Here is a 23,680-nt window from a genome sequence, read left to right on the forward strand (position 1 = left end):
ACAAGGAGGCATCCCAGGGGACAAAGCACCACCCAGGACAGGGATCTGCCTTGGGGCAGCAGGCAGGCAGCGCGGGGAGTTCAGTCTCTCCCTGGAGCTTAGGAATTAGGGCGCTGCATTCTTCCTTCTCCCTTCACCTCTTCTGTCGTGATCTCAGGTCAGGCACCCAGCAGAGCAGAGGCCCCTGTAAAGGTGCTGTCACAGAGGGCAGCACGTGTGTGAATGGCAGCAGTGTGGTCAGAGCCCTTCCCGAGAAATGGAGGCGCTGAGTTCAGCATTCTCCTCAGCCTGCAGGGACTGTAACACACTCCTTGCAGCAGCCTTCCAGCTGCTCCACCCCACACAGCATGGCATGGTTTAGTGTGGTAGGTCTGCAGCACGGGTGGAGAGCACCTCCCAGGTTCAGCATCCCAAGGGCATAACCCAGACATGTCTTGGTGTAAAGGCTGGGAGCCTGATTCTGGCACCACAAATGCCAGTCATGTCATGACTGCAGAGATGCTGAACCCTGAGCGAAGTGTGAAACAGGCTCTAGCCCCACACCTGGTTTTGAAATCTTTCAAAATTTTCAGAGTGCTTCAGGGGTGAAGGAAGTGAGTACTGCCACTCTGGCCCTTCACAAAGGAAGGAACAGGGGACATACACTGTCTCACATGCAAATAGTCCTCCGTGGAAAGAAGCATTTTTAGGGCTGGATGCTCTACAAACAGGCGGTGCCAGGAGAAGATCATACGTGAGAGTGGGAGTCTTTGGAAGTTTTAAGCAATGAACAGCTGAAGAAGTTTCCACAGAGCATGTGGGAGCCAAGGCTTTTCAAAGACATATCATATGTCCACAGATGGGCAGGCTTTCACTAAAACAACAAAACTCAAATTAATTGAAACAACAAAACCCAATTTCATTGAAACCACAAAAATATTTTTAAAGAAAACAAACCACAAAAGCACTTATTTTCTCTTGCCCACCCACACTTTTAGTCTAGGCTTCAGAGCAATGGAAATCCTACTACAGCTTCCTGTAGAGGAATTTATCTCAAGTGTGTGTTTTGTGTACCAAACCAGCAAGGTTCCCTCTTGCTGTGACAGTCAAAGTGGCCTGGAGAGAAGGAAGACTGATTTCTAGCTAAGTGTTTATCTTGGAAAGCAGAAATCAGTGTTTCAGCACCTTCCCTAGGACATGTTTAGGAATTTTGCATGAGTCAGGCGCTGGATGACATGTACACACAGCCAGGAGTTATGGTTGGGACACAAATCTCATCTTGCCCAGGAAAAGCACCGTGCCATAGCTGCTCCATGGCCCAGTGAACTCTGAATTTGTCTTGCACTGAGCAAGCAGTTCAATATGTGAGTGAACACATATTGCCCTTGCTCTTGAAACAGAAAATAATCTGGTGTTTGGGGGCAGTCTCCCAGAAGGTGGGATTTTATGGGTCTGAAGACAAAGGAGGGACAGGACCTTGACTACCAACACTACCGGGTTTGTGCAATAATTGCTGAGCTATCATTTAAAAGGTAGGAAAACAACAAACCCTCTTCTGGTGGCATTTGCAGCTGTAGTAGCTGCTATTTTTTGCACTGAACCTGCTCTGGGAAGTAGCTGAGCTCTTCAAGGAAGTCTGGGAAGAAACACCTTCCTGGTGGTTCCCAGCCACACCTGGCTGTGACACAGGGTGCAGTGGAAAACTGCTGCCCACCAGGTTGACCTAAGCCTAAAGGACAAGTGCCAGCTGTGTTGGATTGAGAGGAACACAGTCTGGGATTCTGGCTTACCATCCCACTAAAATGGTCCTCTAAGAGCCTCAGATGTGCATCCAAGGCATGGCCACGTTTCAAGAGAAGTGCTGGGTGCTCACATCTGAAGAGGATGGAAGGCTGCAGTTAACAGCTGTGCTGTATGCTGGGTAAGGAGCGCAGAAACCCCATGCTGGGCAAAAAGATGGAACAAAATTACACAGAAACCATGACAGACCTCAACCAGAGCTCTCGGGGGGGCCTCTGCTTGGGCAAGATGATCATTCCTCCACCCTCTAGGACCCTGTCCTTTGGCAAGGCTGGGGGACTTGCCGCGTTGGTTTCCCTTGTGTCTGCTGTGTAACACCGGGAGGCAGGGCACTGCTTTGGGCTGGGGTCACTGGCCATCCCGCGTGGGGCAGTCCTTGTGTTGGGAGCAGATCAGGGCCAGGTGAGGAACACACCGCAGCCCAGATTTAAGCACGCTGTTTGCTGGCTGCTGGTGCTAAGGGCTCCGGGTAAGCCGAGGAGCTGCCAGCTGGCAGCAGGGGGCGGCTGCATTCCTTCCACGCGTTTTAAGAAACTAACATTAAAAATACTAATTGATGCGAGCATAGCGACAGGGTAGGTTTCCAATGCCCTTGGGCTTGACTGCGCTGGTACCCAGCGCATCCTGCGCGGCCTTCCCTGCTCCCATGGGGCAGACGGGGCTGCTCCCCGGGGCCGGGACAGCACGGGCTGTGCCTGCTCGCTGCTCTTCGCTCCTGCCGTGTGCTCGGAGGCTGCCTGCCCAAACCGCAGCGTGCAAAGGAACCGGAGCTGTGCTGGCAGGGCAGCAGGCTGAGAGCCACCTGCTGCTGGACAGACACACAGCAGAGAGGCCGGCTCACCGCCGGATCAGCGACACCTCGGGCATGGACAGTCGGGCTCCTCGGGGCTGCCAGCCCCGGGACATCACGGGGATGCCAGCGCTGCCTTCTGCTGCAAGGTCCTTTCTTGAAGCTTCACCAGGCAGCGTTTCTTCGGGATGTGCTGGGTGGTTTTGAAGCTATGCTGATTTTTGCTGCAGTCTTCTGGGGAATAAAAAAAAAAAAAAAAAAATCTTTGGCAGGATTAGGCTTTGTAGAATATAAATGACCATTAATAAATTTTTAGTGTTAATGTAAGTGCTTGTATCAACTGAAAGCTGAATCGCTTAATCAGGCTAGCAGCAATTAAAATGGTAATTTTTTTTCTGTACTAGATTCTGCTTGCAATTTTTTCTCAAGTAAAACTCTTTGAAGTTAATTGGAATTTTGATTAAAGCCTCCTGGATCTGGGTCTCTGAATTTGTACTAAGGAAGGTTCAATATTTGCTTTGGTTTTCTGCACATGGAGTTCACTGCAATATATTAGTGCGACTGTACAATTAGTGGTAACAAGAACAACTCCAATAAAGATTTCTGTAATCTAGTTCTTGATATACTTCAGAAAAGGTCTTTTATCACAGAATGGCTTTTAAAGTACTGCTAAAACAGGCTGTAAGATCTGAAAACCTCGATTGATTAAATTGTTTGTCTTAATTATTTCTAGCCCCAACGAATGGCTTAGCAAAATTCACTTAACGGTAATTCAGAACTTGGATGGAGTGGGAGGATGGGAAATGTTCCTGATCTTTGCCTTATGTGCTTGGGTTTTGGTTACCAATACAAAGAAAAAAAAAAAAAACAACAACCGTACTGAAATGACATTATAACATAGTAGAATGTAAAGTAACTGTGGTGGAACAGCTTTTAAAGGTAATGTTTCGTCCAAAATGTTGCAAAATAAACCCCAGGCAAAGGCAAACCCCAGACCAAGGGCAGTGAGGCACTCTAGCATTTTGTGACAAGTACTTTCGGGCAAAGGAGTGCTTTTCTGAAAGCTGTGACATAACTGGTGCAAATACTGCTTAAACTTCACTTGGGTCAGTTGCTGATGTGGGAAAAGCAGAAAGAAAGACAGGAATAATCACATGGAAATTACACTGATAATACCAAGCATGGGGGTTCTTTTTATCTGTCTCTAAGAAGAGTATTAGAGCTTGTGATCAAAATGCAGGTCAATTTGTTTTTGAGAACCTCTTTGGTATCCATTAGCAAAGTTGATATATCTATATGTATTATTGGCCTTAAGGAGACATATATTAAATAACGAGCTGTAAACGTCCTGGACTAAGAAGTACAAAAGTCTATCAAGAATTGAAATAATAATAACTGAAAGTTTGTTGGGTTTCAATCTTTCTTTTATTTTATTCTAACGTGATCATTGGAGCATAGTTTCTTCCTTTTTCATTTTTCCAGTCTGACACCTCAGCAAATGGATTCCAATGTGGGGGAAAGGAATACAAGCAGATCCTTGCAATTCAGAGAAATGCTCTGTTCTTTTGTGTCTACTTTTTCTGAAGGTCTTAATTTGGAGAAACAAAGAAAATTTTACCTTACATATTTTCCCTATTCTGTCTGAAACACAGACACAGAATACGAGAAAGGAAGAACTAAAAAGAAGATCAAAGCTTTTTTTAATTACTATTATTAACCATTATTTTGTAATATAGTATAAACGTCTTGAGTAGGCAACAGCTATGCTGTTAAATACCAAAATCCTGTTATAAACTGCTAGTCCTGCCTAATGATTATCCGAGGGTCAGCATTCCCTGACAGTGCACTTTGAGCCCTTAGATGGCTTCAGCAAGGGCAAGCACTCTGCCAGTCACCCAATCCATACCTGTGGACACAGTATGTAGTGTGCAAAAGAGCACGTGCAGGACAAACGACTGAGATTAACACATTCACACCGTGTGCTCGCCATTTCCACAGCAAGGCTTGTCCTGTCTCAGACTTGGCGTGCAAACTGCACCCAGTGACATTCAGCCACAGCAGAGCAGCAACTGAGCACACTTGTGGGAGAGTAGGTAGTTGCATATGTAGAAATAAGTCCCTGCTCTGATGTAAAAAGTTTCCTAGGAGACTTCAAAGAAAAAAAACTCAGTCTGTTGTTGGAAGCAGTGGTTGGGAAGCAAAAGCACGTTTCTGCAGACTGGTGTGTGAGGGAGCCTGGATACCTGAATGCCTGCTCATGATGTCCCTGTTTTCCCGAGCCTCACCCAAGAAAGCCTTAGTAGCCTTGCAGAGGTGGCCTGAGGTCCTGCTTGCTGCACGATGAGTGGCGGTGATGAGTGCGCTGTGTTCACAGAGCCCCTGCGCGCTGGCAGAGGCGCACAGGCACCCCCAGGACCCAGGACATCTCATCGGCCGCGAGGATGCAGCCGGACCGACGCTGAAACCAGGATTATCAACTGGATCAACGCTGAAACCAGGACTGACATCCCATCAGCCGGACTGACACTGGAACCAGGACTGGTGATCCCTCTTTCTCTCTTTTCCCGCGTTTTTATATTTCTCTCTCTCTTTCTCTCTCTCTTCTTTGCCCCGCATCCCCCCATGCCACTTAATACATTTTTTCTCTTTTCCTTTTCATCTTACCCCGTTTTCCAAAACCCACCGCCGTGTGCTTATACAGTAGGTCAGGGACTAACACACCAAGTGTCTAATTTACTAGTAAAACTTTCTGATCGTTTGCGGGCCCCCGGACTTTTCGTCGCTGTTTTCCCCCGCGCGCATTGACGCCTCCCGGCTGCCTCCCATCCCCTGAGGGCGGGCCGCGGCAGGCACCTGGCGCTGAGGCACCTGCGGCGGCTGCCCGGCCAGCGGAGCCGCTGGCTTTGCTCCGCCGCAGCGCTGCGCCGCTCGCCGCTTCCCCAGCCGGCAGCGACCGCCGGGGGCCGTGCTCGGGCGGAAAACGCCCGTGAACGCGGCGGCTCGGCGGCGGCGGGCCGCGCTCCCTCACGGCGCTGCCGCCGGCGGGGGGCGGGACGGAGGCGGCGCGGCCGGGGCGGGAACCGCCTGAGGCGCCGCTCCCGCCTCCTTCCTTCGCTCCCTCCCTCCCTCCCCTCTCACCCCCCGCTCCCGCCCCCTCGCGCGCGCGCCGCGGAAAACGTTGCGCAGGTTCTAAAGCGGCGGCGGGGGCGCGGCCGCGCGCGAGGGGGCGTGTGAGGGGGAGCGGCGGGGAACGGCCGCCACCGGCACAGCCTCGGCCCGCCGCCGCCCGCCCGCCCGCCCGCCGCATGGAGCTGTCGGCCATCGGCGAGCAGGTGTTCGCCGTGGAGAGCATCCGCAAGAAGCGCGTGCGGAAGGTGGGCAGCGGCGGAGCGGAGCGGGGCGGGGCGGGGGGAGCGCACCGGGACACCCCCGGCCCCTCCCGCCGCGCACCGGGAAGGGGGAGGCGCGGTGGGCGCCCGCGCGGCCGCCCGGTCCCCGTCGCTGTCCCCCGGTCCCCGTCCCCTCACAGCCGCGGGGAGGCACCGGCACCTGCCCGGGCTGGCGGCGGGGGACACACGTGTTCCCGTGCGGGGCCGAGGGGGGGCTGTCGCTGCTGGGGTTCGGCCTCTCCGCAGGGTGAGTGCTGGTGACACCAAACGGGAGAGCCCAAACCGGAGCGCGCTCGGGAAAGCTCCCGTGACTCAGTTTCCCCAGCCGTGGGAGCGCTCCCGTCCCCGCAGAGTGTTGCAAGGATTAACCTGTAAGCATGCAGTGTGTAGAGATCCTCCGGTGGAAAGTTCCTTATAGGGCAGTGTTTTCCAACCCTGGGGAGCCGATGAACCCCCCCAAGAGGAAAATGAAAGTGCTTCTCTGCCTCAAGTTCCCGAGCGCTTCCCTTGCTCTGCTCTCCTGTGAAGGTGTCTGTGGCTGCAGCAGCGGCTCTTGGAGAGTGGTCGTCCTGCATGCACAAGGCCTTTGCCATGTTTTGGGCAGCGCTTAACAAACCTCTTAGTATAACATTAAATATTTTGATAGTTGTTCGTGTTGCTTGCAGAGCCTTTGAATGCAGTTTCCAATCACTACACCTTTTTTTTTTTTTTTTAATCTCAGAGTGGGAAAAAAAAGCTCTGAACTTCAGCTGTGAGCTGCTGATTGCTTGGGTCGAAAGGATGAGTGCCTGTGATGGATGGAAGAGTGTTTGAGTAGAACGTGTAGCAAATGGAAAAAAACATGCCAGAGATGCTTCATAGGTTCTGATATACCGCGTTTCTTCTCTCTGCTTAAAAAAAAATTCATCTGACATTTGCTCCTGGCGTACATCTCCTTCCTGCATTTATGTGTGCTGACTTCTCGTAGGTTTGCCTGTGCGTGTGTGAATGGTTCAGTCTTGCTCTCTGGTTGGCTTTTAGTGCTCTGCCTGCAAGCCTTCTGCTTATGCTCCAAGCTGATGGTAATACAAGCGTGCTTAAACACCCCTGTGTGCCCAATTTTTGGAGAAAAATGTATAGCAAGTGTAGCTGAATGGGGAAGTGGCTATGTTTTGAAAATAAAGTGATGGGAAACAAGATTTTTCACTACAGAGTTCTGTCTATTGATTGGTTGCATCTTGCACTGTAGCCCATATTTGGTTCCATAGTTCACCTGTTTTCTTCTGCCTTTTTCCACCCTCAGGGTAAAGTAGAATACTTGGTGAAGTGGAAAGGATGGCCCCCAAAGTAAGTTGTGTTTACTTGTCTGTTTTTTCTTTGATATTCCTTAATAGCTTGCACTGTGTCTCTGCAATTGAGCATTTCATTCATAATGGGTAATGGCTTGTCCCTCATTTCAACAACAATAAACAAAACCAAAGAGCCACAAACCAAACCCAAATCTGTTTGTGAATTGGCAGCTAAGGAATACAAACTGCGTGCCAGTCTATTCTGACTGGGTTTTGCCATCACTGAAATATTTCATTGAGATACTTTCTAGATACAAATGTTTTTAAATTCCTTTTGAGTTCAACAAAGAACCCAGATTCTTCTGAACTTGGAATGGCTCCTGCTTTTCTGAGTCAGCACCAAGAGGACCCCACTTTATTTTTAGAGCTGTCTGCAGTCTTTTAAAATAGAAAACGTGTTGATGGTCTTGTCTTCCTCTCCTACTGCTTCCCCTCTGCAATTCACCAACGGAAAGGGGCAATGTTTCAGATTTATTGATTGTAGCCAAATGCAGGTGATCTTTGTCCCTTGAAAATTACCGCCATGCCTTCATTTCCTTGTCTGAAACCTCCTGTTACTTTGAGTGCCTTTTCTGCTTTTGCTTTGGCTGCTCCGTTGCAAAAAGGAAGAAAAGTTTGGGTTTTTTTCAGCATTGCTGTGCACTGTTTACAGACACTTCTCTCATTAAAATGCAGCTGCTCCTGAAGAAGAGCAATTTCTCTGTGCTTAAGCAGTCTGTGAAATGCTTTGAGATTAAAAGGATTAGGCAACTGGAGAATATTACTATGTCAGCTAGCAGTCTAGTAGAGCAGCCTCCTGGCCAGCCCATCTGGGGCCCTGTCTTTGCTTTTCTGTTGGTGCCCGTGTGTGTACACACACAATGCGTGTGGGCACAGCAGTGCTGCACACGCAGTTGCTCCGCGTGTTGCTAAGCAAAGGGAGCTGCTTGGTACGGGTTCATCCTCGCAGCTGCAAAGTGGGGCCCCCCAGGATGGTTCTGTCAGGCTGTACCTGGTATCCAAGAGGCTGAAACGTCTTCTTGGGTGCCTAATCCTTACGATTATAGGCCGTGTGTGAAGGTAAGCAGCTTCCCCTCTCTGGTGGTGGTGGGAGAGGGTGATTTTATTCTTGAGAGTTCTGCTATCAGAGTGTAACTCGTGCACTTGTTGAGCACCAGCTGCCATGTAGCTTGGGTCACTTGTTGGACTGCTTCAGCCTCAAATAGCCAAGTCTTACTTAATCCCTGATAGAGGGTGGGATATCTATTTGGTGCCTGCAAGACCTCATCCCCTCTTGGCCAGAATACTGATGTTTATCCCATTCTCCTTTCAACAAACGCATTGAAGTCCTTCTCTTGTAAAGTCCCTTGCCAAGAAGGTGGGCTGAGGCATGGTGTAATGCTTCTTGGACAGAGCAAGCCTTGTTCTTAACTGCTGCCTTTCCTTGTCCTGTGCCTTGGAATACTGGGGGAGACAGAAAGACTTTTGGGAATTTAAAGCACAGTTCCCCTGGGTGCAAGTTGATGTCAGAGTTCTCTTATTTTGATGTATGGCATGTCCAAGCGTCTTCCCTCTTCCCCCAGACTCCAAGTCTGAAGACTGTTGATTGTTTTTTTTCCTTCCTCCACTTTAACTGTTGCCTCAGTGGTTTGAATTACTTAAACTCGGGATGCTCAGAGCATCAGTGTCACTTTCATCCCACTAGCAGTCTCTGTGCCTTGTTTCTAAACATGCTTATACCCCTGTTGGCATGCAGCACCACAAGCTGTTTGTATCTTTGTGTCTGTTTCCTCATTCCACATCGTTCCCTTCCTTAATTTCCAACCTTGTTGCATTGCTTTTTGTAATCTCTGTACCTATTGTCCCATCATTCCCATTGAAAGTATCATGAAGAGAATAAGGATAGGTCAGTAGTTTACTGCTTTCACGTGCAATTCATATTTCACTTTTTTCCCCCCTCTTCTTAATAAAAAATTCTTATTCATGCCCTACACCTCAGATTTATGGTTTGCACTGCTGGAGTCGGGGAATGGAGCAGTGACAATCTGATTCTAGCTACAAGCTTGTTTACAACTTGTGTTGGAGTTAAAAGGAGGGGGAAGAGGAGGAGTAGAAGGAGGGGGAAGGAAGATCATATGATCTGTGTTTTCCAGAGTGCCTGCTCTCTGCAGTTTGCTGCAGCCCGGGCTGTGTGTACCCATATAGAAAGCTCCGTGTGCGCGCGCGCGTGGCAAACTCGACCATGGGTTTTTTTTATATGCAGTGTTTTGCCACTGCAGCGAAGCCAGAATCTGAGCTGCAGAGAAGAAGGCAACACCCACCAGGGTGTTTTTTCTAAGCAAATGCCTTTTCTTCTCCTGCCTATGAAAAGCAATCCAATGACTTTTTTTCCCCCTTGTGGTGTTATTTTTCTTAAATTTGTAGGATGAGTGCCAGAATTCCTGCAGCTGGGAGGAAACCTTCCTCTTTTCAAACAGTGTCTTGGCTTTGACGGCTCACAGTCAGGTTGCTGCAGGAGGCATGAGCAAAGGAGGGAGGGAGAGAGGGAGGGATCAGCTGGTTATGAAGACATGTCTGTCCTTAACTCTCTGATGTGCAATGTACCTTGGGATATCTGAATGTTATATTTTTATTTCTCTCTTTTGTAAAAGAATTTTATTTTAATTTCTAGACCCATCCTCCAGTATTGTTCCTGTATTACAGTATTTTTCTTCTCTCTAATGAAGAGATAAAAGGGGAAAGCATTCCCAAACCACCTCCCTTGTGTACCCCATGTACCCCGTGTCCTAACACGCAATCTGTGCTTCATCCAGAAATGTAAACATCCTAAAATGCTTTCTTGCTGTTTAAAGGCACAGATACAAATGCACCCCTTTGCACCTGCATGTGACTCCTCTCTGGTCCTCCTCCCCAGGGCCTGGGATGAGCTCTGCCTCCAGGCCTGGATCTCACATTTCAGGAAAGTTAGGGTTCTGAGGCGTTTGAGGATTCAGATTTGCTTTCTTGCCTTAGAGTTTGTATGGTAGAGAGACAACACTCACCTTTTCTGGGCAAGCATGACCCCTAAGAAGTAAACATGCCCCAAGGACCACTCTGTGATTCTTTCAGCTTCCACAGTGGGAGCTTTTTCCTGCTTCTCCCTAGTGCTAAGTGCATCTGTGCTCTTTGGGAACCAGTTTTGGAGTTGCCTGCTAGGTGGGTTCAGTTCTTTCCTGAGCATCTGATTCCTGTCACAGCTGTCTGGCTGTCGAGGAGGGAGCTGGCACAGTGAGTGACTGTTCCCAGGCTACTTTGGGAGCAGGGAGCCCATTCAGGGCAGTGTCAGTGGCCCTGCCCGCAGTGCGGTTGGGGTACTTGGTATGGATGAGTTCCACTCGACAGGAACAACCTGTAGGGGGAGCCGAGCAGGAGCAGGAGGCCTTGGCAAGTGGCCATCAGCTTGCCCCAGGGCCCAGCTCCCAACATGTTTGGTTGAACGGCATCAGTGGAAAAAATTAAATTCTTAAATTAATCCTTTCAGCTTCAGTGATTAGAAGTAATTAATAATGCAGGTAAGAAAGCGTACTTACTCTTCGAGCACTCTAAATTAAGAGAGACCTATTTTTCAGAAAGATGTATCAGACTGTGCCTCATTGTTCCACGGGGTTTGTGGGATTTGAGGGAGTGCTGCAGATGAGACCTGTTTAGGCATGGACTTAAAAACAGTTTGTGAGTGTCTGCCCAGGCTTTGCACACAGTGTGGAGGGGCCCTGGGGAGGAAAGCCTTCCCCGTTTTCCTACAAAGAGCTGCTTGATGCTTGGCCCTGCCTGTTTTGGGAAGGGGAGGTGGTGTCTGTGGGAAGCTGGGGAGGGAATGGCTGGGATTCCTCAGAGCTCTCGCAATGTTGTGGCAGGCCCCACCGACCCTTGTGAAGACAGTATCCAGGGCTGCAGCACACTGGTAGCAGGCCTGCAGAGAGAATGTTTCATTAAAATATTGTTTACTTTTTATTCCTTATGTTTTTCTTCAGATACAGCACATGGGAGCCAGAGGATCATATCTTGGATCCTCGCCTGGTAGTGGCTTATGAAGAAAAGTAAGGACACATGTTCTTTCTCTCCCCGGACACAGGAAAAGAAATGGTGTCTTTATTTCATTGTATGCATAAAGTGCCCCTGTTGTCCCTACTTCAGTCAAAGATGAGATGTATAGCAATGAATCCTGCTTGATTTTTGTACCCTGGTGTTGATTGAGATGGAGAAGACAGGGTTAAAGCAGCTTTGCTTGGCACTGTTCAGGAATTGAGGCCAAGAACAGGCAGCACTGAGCCAGAGAACAATCAGAGTCAGGTTTTAATCATGTCCAGTGCTGGACTGGAGTGATGTGAGATGGGAAGTTTCTCTAACCCATCCTTGATTAGCTGTGTCAGAGAAATTCCCCTATTGCAAGGGTTTCACTCCTACAGGAAGCAATTCTGGGATGTTTTCCAAGCTCACACTGGTCACCATTGGGTTTTATTGAATGAAATGGAGGGAGCTATGCTGCAAAAGATTGAAGTCCCAAGTAGGTTTTGTGCTGTGGTATTTAGTACTCAGTTTGATTTGTATTCCTCTTTCACAGGGAAGAGAGAGACCGTGCATCAGGGTACAGGAAAAGAGGCCCCAAACCAAAGCGCCTCCTGCTGCAGGTAGCCTCTTGCTCTTCTGTGTATTTCTAACTCCTCAGCTGCTGTGCTGCTCCCCTGCTCTCAAAGAGGTGGAAACTGTCTGTTTGCTGTTGCATGGACAAAACTGGAGGCAACAAGTTAACATAATAACATGAAATCAGTGTTTAGGCAGATAGTTTTAACCTGTTAGCTGAAGAGCTAGCTAATTTGTCTTTAAAAAAGGAAAACAAAATAAAACAACAGCTCTTTCTCTCTGAACTAGGATTTTACAAAATGTGGGCCTGGGTAGCTTCAGGTTACCTGGTTTGTGTGTTCTTTTAATTTCATGTTGAACTTGGATTTTCCATCAAGTCAAAGGTAGCCCATAGCTGGAAGTGGAGTTTCAGCATGCTTTTACTGTTGCCAAGCAAAGCAGCCAATCCTAGGAAGCAGATGTTAGGAAGAGCTTAGAAGGCAGTTGAAGAGGGGAGAGAAACAGTCTTGTAGAAGCAGCACACCTTATCCTAGCTCATCTAGAGGTTCGGAGACTGAGCAAAGAATATTTTCCTGGTTCCCAGTGGGGAGCCCTCACTGCATGATCAGATGTCTGCTCTGACCCTTGCTGCGTTGGTGTCTTGGCAGCGGCTGTATGGCATGGACTTGAGGAGTGCTCACAAGGGAAAGGAGAAGCTGTGCTTCTCTCTTGCACGGAGGTTTGGAGGAGACAGTAGCCTGCCAGGGGCCAAGACAGGGCAGGCAGAGTTCCCCGAGAAGACTGGGGGTGCAGTCCTGCCATTCTCTCTCCGGAAGCAACGCAAAAACCAGAAGTACCTTCGACTGTCACGGAAGAAGTTCCCGCGCATGGCGAGTCTGGAGAACCGAAACTGCAGGCATGAGTTCTTCCTGAATGATGCAGTGGGCCTAGAGGCCAGGCAGAGCCCTGAGGACTGGGAGGCCACGCAGAACACCAGCAAAGAAGGTAAAGCTAGTCACCCTTTGGTGAAGTTCTGGGGCATGTGAAGGATGTTCTGCATCCTTCCACCTTGGTTACATCCTCCTGGGATTGTGGTTTAGGTCAGGGCCATAGCATGTCCCTCTTGTTTGCAGGTTTCTTTTTCGTTTGAAGAGGACAGATTAATTAATTTTTTTGGGGGGGTCCTGTTGGCTCTATGTAGTCTTACATCCCTGATACCCCTCCCAATGTTAGAAAATGTGCAGAAGTTTTCCTCCTCTTAAAATTTCCTCCCAGCAGAGGTGACACCCAAGTGTGACAGATGAACTCTGCCTCTGTCCAAATTATCCACATGTGCTCAGCCTGCTGCTTGGCTCAAAGAACTTTTGGTGGCCGTGGACAAGCTTGGACAGTGGCACTCTTCTCATAGTGTTGCTTTAAGAAGCATACAGGAATTCTGCTAGGAACTCACAATATACTCCCTGCCCCCTCCTTCCCTTTCCTCTCCACACCCCTCTAAAGCCTCTTGCTACAGAGCTATGTGAGAAAGGGAGAAAGATGAAGTGAGGATGGTGAGGATGGTAACTCCTACCTGATCCCACTGAGTAGGCAGCATGAGTGTAGGCATGGGAGATGTCCAAGCACATTTGGCATTTTGGGGAAAGATACCAGTGTCTTGTGCAGGAGGGTTGTGGGATGTGTGTGTTGCTCTCAGTTACCAGGGAAACTCTATTCCTGCATTATTAGAGCTTCTGAAGGCGTAGCTTTCCTGAGGAGTGGAAAACTGGGGCTTGTGCTGCTTGTAGTAGCTAAGGGAATCCTGTTACTCCTTGCTAGGAGTAGCTGTTAGCCAGGCTGGATTAGGCAGGATCTTAGGGAGAGGGCTGTATTCTGGGAATCAGTGCTGTTCCCTCCTTTGTGAGAGAGACTGGAATGGTGCTCACAATCCAGGGAGGCAGCAATGGGAGTAGCACAGAGGAACCCAGTGTTACATCCTGGCAGTGAGGAAATGTGTGGGGCTGTTCTCCCCAGAAGCATGTGGCATTAAGGGACTTGGGGACCAGAAGAGTGAGTGGCACTACAGAATTATAAAACTGTTTTTGTTCTCCCCTTGACATACGGCCTGTGTGGAATCCCAGTTACTGTTAGGGGGAATTGGACTCTTTCTGGGGGAAAGTAGATACCCCTGGTGTTTGAGACAGAAGGCAGGAAATACACTCTAAAGGGGGTCTCGTTCTTTGCTCAGGTTGGGACAGCAAGGTACAGAGTGGACAGGTAGAGTGACAGGGAGAGGGTAAGAAAGTTTTCCTTCCTCTCTTTTTATGTGGCAGTCTCTGGGGGCTGTGGGGCAGTGAGCCTTTGGGTGGCAGAGGGGCTGACAGTGAGAAAGTGCAGGGGTGCTTGGGTTTCTTGTATGGAGCTGTCTGGGAGCAAAGGAGGCATATAAGAAAGGAAGAGCAGCTTCTCCATGGAGCACTACTGAGGGATTTTTGAGAGCATCACACCTAGACTGTGTTGCAGGTGCAGTATAAGGCATTTGTACTCCATTTTGTCTCCCTTTGACTCCCCTAGGAGTATCTGGAGAGTGTATGTAAGAGATTTTAATTTTTGCCTTTTCAGCAGGGTAGGGTGTTTAGAATACAGTGAGCTCAAACCAGGGTGAGTGTGCTTTGCTGACAGAAAACCAAATTAGGGGCTGAGATGGGATGAGGGATGTGGGGGAATTGTGGATGGCTAGATGAACTCAGTGGTTTTACAGGGTCTTTTGACCTCTGTGTAGGCTGCTGTGATACTACTATGTATCTGGACACCTGATTCTCCATTTTCCCTTAGCCTCTAGGGTAGGGCTTGCACATGTTCTTTCTTGCTCTGTAGTTACAGATTCAGTACAGGCTGATTTCACCTATGGTTTGTCAGAAGGGAGAACCTTTTTCCATCCTTCCTTTCCCTCTCCCCTTCCTCCTTTCTTCTCCCTCACCTTCTCTGTTTCACTAACATGCTCTTATGTGCCTTTCTTCCTGCAGCAGAAGTGGAGGCCAGTCTCCCTTGGATCCCCACTGTGCCCCCCAGCGAAGTGACAGTGACAGACATCACGGCAAACTCCATCACCGTCACTTTCAGAGAAGCACAAGTGGCTGAGGGCTTCTTTCGAGACCGGAGTGCGCAGTTCTGAATCTCTGTTTGCAGTGCTCCCCAAAACCAGTGCTTTTAGGGTGGGGCTAGGGAAGGCTTACGTTATCCCTTAAGAGAAAAACATTCAAAATGTCTCCTCTTAAAATGTTTACAGAGACCCTTTTTATTTCTCCTTTTCCCCTTTCAGATACGCAAAAAATGGCAGTGTAGGGGGTATGTATTTGTCATTGCTTTGTCCAGCTGAAAAACTGACAGCCCTTTCCCTGGCAAAGACTCCCCTCCTTGATGTGAAAGCAGCAAGCTGAACAATTCGCCTTTTATCCTGTTAAGTGGCAGCAGCTGCATTTGTGGGGAGAGGGCATGTGGAGGTGGAAAGAGAGCTGGATCTCTAGCCTGCCGCCTTGTTCTGCAATTGATATCCCTTGGATAAAGATACATCTCTGTACATTGCTCTTCCCACCTTCCTCCTCCCTCTCTTCCTGCAGCAGTGAGAGGCGATGCATCCTACCTGTGTAGATAACTGCAGCCTGTTCAGACTTTCTCTCCAGTGCTGTTTTCCCTGTGGCCTGCTGTCAGGACTTCAGAAGCGTACTTTGCCTGTCTGTGGTAAGTCAGTCTTTGCAGCGTGGGTCCATATAGACAGCAGAGCTTTCTCCCTTTGATTGTTGATCATGCGGAAAGACTGCAGTGCATCTCTGAAATCCAAACTGGCAACACAAATTCAATTTGCCCTCATTAAAAGCTCAGAAAGCCAGCATAGTTGAGACATACCATTCTCTATATGCTAAACAGGATTTGCAGGCTTGGCTCTGCAAGTGAGGAATGCGTTATGGAAAGCGGGGTCTTCTTACCCTTTGCCAAATTCAGTATTAATAACAAATCCTGCCCTGAATCTGTGGTAATAAGTTCGTTGAAAACTGACTCCTCTCCCCTGGGAGGAGGGACTAATAGGACAACTGAAGCATTGCCTGGTACTACAGAGATATCCAAGATACTGGCACAGGTCCAGGACACAGGAATTGGACAGAACTGAGCTAGAAATGGACCTTGATTAGTAGCAAATTCTGTTCTTGGATCCCATAGAGAGATCCAAAATAAACATGTGGGGAAGGCATGTATTAGATCTGAGGAGGGGAAAAATTCCTGATTCTTAGTAATGAGAATTCTTGGATTGTGCTGCCTGAGTGATACTCTTCCATGACTCCAGTATCCTCACAGTATCTGTGATCCTGTACTACTTTACTGATAGGAACTTCCCCTTGGAAGGCTTAAAAATCTTTGCCAAGGAAAGTGGTCTGCATTTCAATAGACCCGTCTGATCTTGCACTAAAAATGCCTTGTGCTGGACTGCCTGTGACACTTTGAGGTTTTTGAAGAATTGCTGTATTTTGAGTTGGTAGTTTAGCATAGCATCTGTTCTTGCACATGCATGTACTCTTCCATTTTTAAAAGCAAATTTTATTTAAGTAACTTAATTTTTTAAATACAGACCTTTTCCAACAGAAAGCAAGAAAATTGAGGTAGTCTAAAGTGGGAATTGCAGGTCAGAGTGCTGCAGGGTGACATTGGCTACTGTCATGATTACTGTCCTCAAATATTATGTTTCCTTACTCCACCCCACCTGAAGCATCTCTTATCTGCTGTATTTATTCAAAACGAAGCCATGGGCCTTCTTAGCTCTGAGGTAAAGACACCTGTGGAAATCCTCAATGTGTTTGTTTGAGGGGCTTGACTCCTGGCCTGCAGAATTTGGGAGCTCTAGGGTTTCTGGTCCTCCAAATATCTACTTGGACTATCTTGGAATATCTATGAAGTACTTGGACTGCCACTATGGGTTTTTACCAGAAGCATTTACCTCATTTAGAATATGGCAACTCAGTGTAGATTTAGGATTTCCCCTTCCATCTCAGAGCTGTTGGAGCAGGTCTGTCTTTCATGCCGTCAGAGCAGATTCAGGATCGCTGGGAAGATCTTGAATTTCTGGACTGACCTTTTGTCTGTCAAAGAAGTACGATGGGAGTTTTATTGTGGAGAAATCTGAGAGGGTGAGAAGTGGAAGCTGGGGTGGGGGGAATTATGTGGTGGGAGGAAGAGTGAGTGGGAAAGAAGCTTGCAATAGCTAGCAAGGGCAAGCTGATGAGGTAAGCATGCAGGCGCAGGATGTTTGTTGAACGTGGGTGTCCAGAGCGAGGCTCCTGTGTCTGGAGTTGCACCCTTTTTTGCAGGATGTGGGGTCAGACGGTGTTGTTACCATCACCCACACACCCCCTCTTCCTGACACCTGCCAAATATGCTGAATACCTGCATCTCTCTTTTGTTGTGACCAGTGGACACACCACGTGGCCCAGTCCACTCTTGTGGGTTGGAGCAGGTCAGGTAGTGATGGTTGCAAAAGCATAGGGTTTTAGCTTATTTTTAAAAGAGTCTTGAACTGCAGCTCATCCTGCTAAATCTTCATGGCATTTTTAGGATCTGTTTTCTTTATTCTAATGCAGCAACTGCTGCCTTTGTCATGTCTTCATCTCAGTGTACAAATGCACCAAAAAAAGCTTCCTATTTACTAAGTTCCTGGCTTTGGCTGACATTGGAAGCAGTATCAATCCTGCAGCAGGAAAGAGCTTGTCCTAATAAACTAGATTTCCATCCTCTGCTTTTCTCTCCACTCTTCACCTGACACTTCTCAACACTTTGTTTTGGCATTTTTCTTTAAACGTATTTTCTTTCTCTTGAAGTGGAGTTTTCAAAGACCTGTGGTGGTCTTTCAAAGAAGATCCACCCACAGCTTCATATCTTAATCATTTTTTTGGATCAGGCTATCTAGTGTTCTGCTGGTGACTAATCATCTTGCTACACAAAGTGTAGAACAAAATACCTGGCTGCCATGCTGCTTTGTGTCAATGAGGAGCTCACCATAATGGGGTTAAGACACAACAAGCTGCATGTGCGTGGGTTTGGAGGGGAGGGTGTGAAGAGGAGTTTGTGGTAGGAAACTAAGCAGTTACTTCGTTGGCGTGGACTTTCTTTTTTGACATTCATGAATTCTTGTTTATCTCAAAGAACTTTTCAAGAAGATTTTTCTCCTGATCTTTTTAAAATGTGGCTCTGTTCCACATTGTCTGCTGACATATCACTGTAAACTTCCTTGGTAGAGCTGGTTTTCAGGGACTTTAAAATTAGCTTTATTCCACTTCTGCAGGTGTGGAGAGGGTTTTACTAGTGATGGAAAGACAGGTTGTCTGGGTTTGTCTCTTCTCCCCAGTACTGTCCACCTGCCAGTTCAACCCAAAACCTGGCAGTTGAATTGGGACCTCCTGTGCTAACATATCATTAAAATCAGATGCTGTGTTTGGATCTTTGTTAAGCATTCCGTTTGATTAGAAGAGCCAAAATAGCATCCAGCTGAAGCTGAGTTTAATAATTCTATTTGAAGCATAAGCCGAGAATAGAAATGGGCTAACTCTCCCATACCTTGTTTGGCTCCATGGCTGTAAACAAGAAAAATAAACTTCAGCCAGTGGAAATTACTGAACTGTACACAAGAAACAACCTTCTCAGAGAACTGCTCTAATAGTCATTCTTAGAACTGTTTCCATGTGAAAATATACCAGCAGTGTTGGGAGACAGAAGTGTTTATTTCATAGATCTTGCAGTGAATTCACTGTATGTGTGATAGACCTGAGGGACTTCATGAGACTGGAAAGCCTTTTTTGTTAACACTGTGTTTAAAAAAAAAATCTACGTGGAAAGAGCTGCCTCTGTTCCTGGATGGTTATAAACTAGATGTTATTGCTCTGATATACAAGTGATGCCTTGGAACAGCAAGTTTTAACACGTAAATAGTGGCATTAAGTAGCCTCCTGCATGCTCCTTATTGTCTTGCATTTGCTCAGGGGCCCTTCTGCTTGTGAAGTCAGACTAAGGTGATTTTTTTTTCCTCTTTATCTTATTTTTTTTCAAAGCAAGACCAGGATATTGTTGTGAGAACACTCAAAAACAGTTCCATTTGCCAAAATAAGCCCAAATTTGTTAGTGAATTGACTCTTGTTTATGTCAGAGCTCAGACATAGAGAAGCTTATTGAGAAATGAATGGCTTTTTTTGTTATTAGTGTTGTGAAACTGTCCAGAATTGTTCTTCTGGTGTTTTGTGACTGGATGTATAAAATTGTTTGTTCACCTCACAGGGGGCCCTCGGTCCCAGTACTGTTTCATGCTGTACGCCAGCTAGTGCTGCTTGATGGTTTCACTGCAATAGAGAAGGGAGGCCTCACACAGGTCAAAACTAAGCAGGGTAGCTCAGGCAAGTCCCTCCAAGGTAGCCACAACAGAGGCCGGGGTGTGGAAGGCAGTGGGGGCTGCCAGCCACATCTATGTATTAAGCAAAGCAAAGTCTGCCACCACCTCTCCACCTCTTCCTCTCCTCTCAAGCTTTGAGCTTTTGTTTTCAGAAGTAGGGAAAGTACAAAAACCTCCTTTTCTACAGCGAATTGGTATCTACCCATCTTCTGTTCCTCCCTGGCTTACCTGCAGCCTAGGAAGAAGAGGGTGGTGGGCCTTTCTGGGAAAATAATAGAGACAAATACTGGGAGGAGAGGGGAGGGACAGAGTTGCCTCAGAACTGCTCTCACTAGGTGGTTGAGGAGGGGCTTTTGGGTCAGCTGGCAGCTGAGAGAGAAGGTGTGTTATAAGCAAAGAACTTGTAGTGAAACTGATCCCTTGCATCTGTGAGTTCTGAATGGGCCTGCAAAGAGGGGAGTGCTGCATTTATGTCTCAGTCTTCTGCCATTTGGGAATGCAAGGGAGATGTGTACGTTGACAACTTGCATAGGGTAATTGCTACATGAAAATGTATAGCATTGGAACACATTGCTTTTGCCATGCCTGTTGTAAAGGTTTTCCCCAAGGGCATGATAAACTTGTTTTGAGATAGTAGCTTATGATCAACATATGTCCTGTGCCTGAACTTACTGTCTTTGCAGAGAAAGTGTGAGCTTCTGGGTGTCAAACCACCTGAACTGCACACACAAAGGTGGTCAAGATAGGAAGGCTTATAAAACAGCCCCAGGACAATTGGAAGGAGAGAGAAGCAATCACTTAAAATGGAATTCAGAACCTTCAAATCCTTTCCTGTAACTAGCACTTGCTGTAGTGATGACCCCTTTTTCCCTTCCACCTCTTTCCCTCTTAACTTCTTGAAGTGAAGGGAACGTGCAGGAGATGATCCCTAATTAACTGTGATGAGAGCATTTGGGGCTGCTGTGGATTGCTACAAAGTTGGGATGGGGTAGAATTCCTAAGAATTGGAACCTCCATCACAGTTTATCTCATTACTGGGATATCAAAGTTTTGGCTGGGAGGGGAATTTTGGAGGAGGAGGAGGATGTGGAAAATCTTTTTTTTATTATTATTGTTGGTTTTTAACCAGAAAATGTAGTGTCAGCACAAAGAAGCTTTTTGCAAATCTGTCAAAATGTTAAGCAGCTTTTTTTTTTGCTTTTAAATCTGAAGTATGTTTTGAAGCACTTTGGAAATGCAAAGCACTAGGAGTGCTAAGTACTCCTTATCGTCTGTCTAAAAGTGGCATTTGCAAAGCAAAAGATGTATCTGTTTCAGGCCGCTGGCTGCTCCTTCTCATTTTTCCAGAGCTGCCACCCAGCCCTTTGCCTCCCTCCCACGGGGGAGAGTGTACTGCACCATGCCAGGAGCAGAGGGTTCCCTAAAGGAGAAGAGGAGACCTGCTAAATCCTTCGCTTGCCTTTGGGGCACAGGTTGGCTTCCTCCCTCCCCACCTCCTTTGATCGAGGAAAGGGAAAAATGAAGTTGAGTTTCAGTGAGTGGTCCTAGTCTGGAACAATGTTTGTTTCTTCCAGCTCTGGAGACATTTTTATAGAGTTTCCTGTCTGAAAAATTGCACCTTATTAGCTTAGTTGAGGAACGAGGAGATGTCTGTCCATCTGCAGGGAGTGGGGAAGAGGAAGGGAGGGTGAACCAGGAGCTGTCTTCAGTAGCTGCTGGATTTTTCCAGAGGCTGTTTCCTCACCTCATCTCCAACAGATCAGCAACAAAAGAGCTAAAATAATTTAGATGAAGCTTTTGTTCTGTGTATCTCAAGAACCTTTTGAGCAGGTTTAGGGCAGAGAGCCCTTTTCCCTCACCTAGTCAGCTCTACAGCATGGGGGTCATCACCCCAGATCTCTCGCTGGGTTTTCAGCACCAGCCTTTTCCCTCAGCGGACGCACATCCTTAGAACGCTTTTGCACACTGACTCACCTGATTTGGTGTGCTCCCTTTCTGTTGCAGGGGGAAGATGGGGGACAGTGGGGTCAGTTAGAGGGGAGGGTTCCTGATTCTTTTTGTTCCTGTCTCTTCAGTTGTTGCTGTTGTTCCCGTCAGCACGCTAGAGTATTGGAGTCTTTGCACACAGAAAGCTTCCTTTTGCACAGAATGAGCTTCTAGCTTTTGTACAGACTAATTGAATGTATTTGGGGAGGGGGGGAAATAGGGAGTAGACCAATTCCAAACAAACCAATCAGAGTATAATGCCTTTTCTGAGCAAGTATGTGCTGTAAAAGGAGATTGTAATAGCAAAGGGAGGGCAGGCTCAAGTATAATTTGACACAAAGTGTGGTTTTATTTTTGTACTGATATGGATAAGAGACTGTACAGCATCTATTTATTTAGATGATTTATGTGGTAAATGTTGCAAACAAAATTATTAAAATATTAAATATGAGAACTGACATTTACCTCATGGTATGTTTGTGTGGTCATTTACCCCCCCTTTCTTTGAATTCTATAGCTAAATTGTTTTCCAACAGTCACAACTATTGGTGTATAAACATGCAGTGCAGCTGGAAAAAGAATGGAAAACATGCCTGTGTGCATGGGGAAGATCAGTAAAGAAGGACTGATGAAGAATGGAGCCTGTAAAAGGCTGCTTCTGACATTACTCGTTACTTTGATTGGAGGAGGTCAAGTTTTTATTAATTTTTAACCCACTGGGTAAGTTAGAGCTGTCCAGGGGTGACCTGGGATGATTGGTCTTTGATGGAGTATAATTTGAAGAGGAGAGCACTGATGGCAGGGTGGCTGTTGCTGTGGGTTTAGGGAGTTCTCTACATCCTTGCATGAGACTGCAGTGCCAGGACAGCTCTGCCAGCACCAGGAGAGTGCTGGTGGGCCCCATATCCCGCATCTCATTGGAATGCAGAAAGTCTGAGGTGAGGCCTGGGTTGCCAAGCATGCTCTGCAGTGCTTGCCAGCAGGACAGCAGTTCTCTCCAAGCCAAAGCCTCCAATGGTTTGGCCAGCAAGGCTTCCAGGGACCTCTTTAGGAGCACAGCTGCTCCTGGGTACAGTTTGGCCCCCAGTTCACCTCAGAAGCAATAAGCCAATTAGCCAAGGAGCTCGAGTCCTGGAACTGCTGATAGTGCACGGAGGAAATCCCAAATGTTATTTAGCTCACTTGGGTGCCTGGTTTGCTCCTTCAAGGTGTGTCCCACTGCATCCCCTGTGGAGGGGGAGGCCAGGTGTTTATCAAGGTACCTGGCCAAGAGAAGGGGGCTGTCTGAGATACCTCTAATAGATGTAATGTGAGGGTGAGCCCTGCACCTGAATGCAGCTATGGCATCAATCACAAAAACAAGTGGAGCAAAAGCAGAGGGGGATGGGGTGAGTTTCCTGAGTCAGTCCTGGCTCAAGGCAGTGTGGTTAGGTCTTGCCTGTGTTACCAAAGGGCCGTCAGCATGCTTGCCTTGAGCCAGGGAAGCTGGACTTGAGTGATGGCATCAGAGCAGGACTCCAGCCAGCCACTTACTTTCTGGCAGCAGCTAGTGGGTCAGGTGAAGTTGTAAGAAACTGCAGTGCAGAGTTCCGGGAAAGCCTGCTCTGGAGATTGTGTCTTCCTACCTCTGCCAAAGCTGCAGAGGCTGGCTGGTACTAGAAACAGCTTGTCCTTTTGCATGCATGTGTTGGCTGGATTAAAGGTTAATCTGGGCAGTCCTTTTTTTAATAATCTGTTGCTATGCTGCCCCTCTGTTCCTTGCAGTGCAGCCGACTTTCCTTGCATGGCTCTCCCCATTGGATGCCTGAGAACAAGGGCACTTGGCGAAAGGGGAAACCACAAGGGTTGAGCAGTTCGATGTTCTCTGAGAAGCAGAAAGTGAAATGCAGCCTGTGTGACCCCTGTGATGGCAGTCACTGTCTGTTCAGTGCCACACAGCTTCCCTGCTCTTCACAGCATTTTGCTTGCCGAGCGACTGCTTTTGAAACAAGAATGAAGAAATCTGGGGGACTTGTGTAATCATCCTGAGCCAGCGGCAGCCTGGGCTGCTGGGCCTGCTTTGGGAACTCCTAGGCCAGCCCCAGGGATGTCATAGCATCCCACTGGTGTAGGCACAGCACAAACCCCATGGCCCTTCTCTTTCTGCTGCACCAAAAAGTTACTGGGTTGTTGTGGCCACTGCTTGGGCCACGCTGAGCCAGCCGTAGCTGCTGTGCAGGGTCAGCCCCAGGGGACCTGCCTTTGCTTGTGTGTGCTTCAGAGCTGCAGCAGGGAAATCCCAGCACACGTTCACCTGGATGCCCACAGTGCCAAGGGTTTGCTTGGAAATGTACACGGCGCTGGCTTGAGGGGCCAGGCTGTGTGCAGCTCTTCCTAGTGTAGGTGAGGGACTGACCATTTGCTTTCCAAAATCTGCTGCTCCTAA

General features: G+C 47.7%; 1 protein-coding gene and 1 long non-coding RNA gene across 5 annotated transcripts; one reads left to right on the forward strand and one right to left on the reverse strand.

Annotated features, from left to right (window-relative positions):
- Positions 1-407: 407 nt before the first annotated feature.
- Positions 408-4,890, reverse strand: LOC135300596 (uncharacterized). Its single transcript, XR_010362411.1, has 2 exons — positions 4,476-4,890; positions 408-2,803 (listed from the first exon to the last, which is right to left on the reverse strand). It is a non-coding gene; the product is annotated as an uncharacterized LOC135300596 (long non-coding RNA).
- On the forward strand, positions 4,889-21,719 carry CBX7 (chromobox 7). Of its 4 annotated transcripts, none has more exons than XM_064420205.1 (6): positions 4,889-5,110; positions 7,241-7,284; positions 11,276-11,341; positions 11,866-11,932; positions 12,533-12,869; positions 14,867-21,719. In XM_064420205.1, exons 1-6 carry the CDS (start codon positions 4,910-4,912, stop codon positions 15,013-15,015), a joined length of 864 nt encoding a protein of 287 aa, XP_064276275.1. In that variant the 5' UTR covers positions 4,889-4,909; the 3' UTR covers positions 15,016-21,719. The 4 variants fall into 4 exon arrangements, with proteins under 4 accessions (XP_064276275.1, XP_064276276.1, XP_064276278.1 ...); XM_064420206.1 differs by having other exon boundaries at positions 14,870-21,719; XM_064420208.1 differs by lacking the exon at positions 4,889-5,110 and adding an exon at positions 5,731-5,943.
- Positions 21,720-23,680: the final 1,961 nt, after the last annotated feature.

This window comes from Passer domesticus, chromosome 5 (genome assembly GCF_036417665.1).
Source record: "Passer domesticus isolate bPasDom1 chromosome 5, bPasDom1.hap1, whole genome shotgun sequence".
NCBI lineage: Eukaryota > Metazoa > Chordata > Aves > Passeriformes > Passeridae > Passer > Passer domesticus.

Coding starts and splice junctions, on each gene's coding strand:
- CBX7 (XM_064420205.1), top strand. CDS start 4,910: ATGAGTGGCGGTGATGAGTGCGCTGTGTTCACAGAGCCCCTGCGCGCT. Junction 11,342..11,865: donor GTAGTGGCTTATGAAGAAAA/GTAAGGACACAT, acceptor CCTCTTTCACAG/GGAAGAGAGAGACCGTGCAT. Junction 12,870..14,866: donor GCAGAACACCAGCAAAGAAG/GTAAAGCTAGTC, acceptor TTCTTCCTGCAG/CAGAAGTGGAGGCCAGTCTC.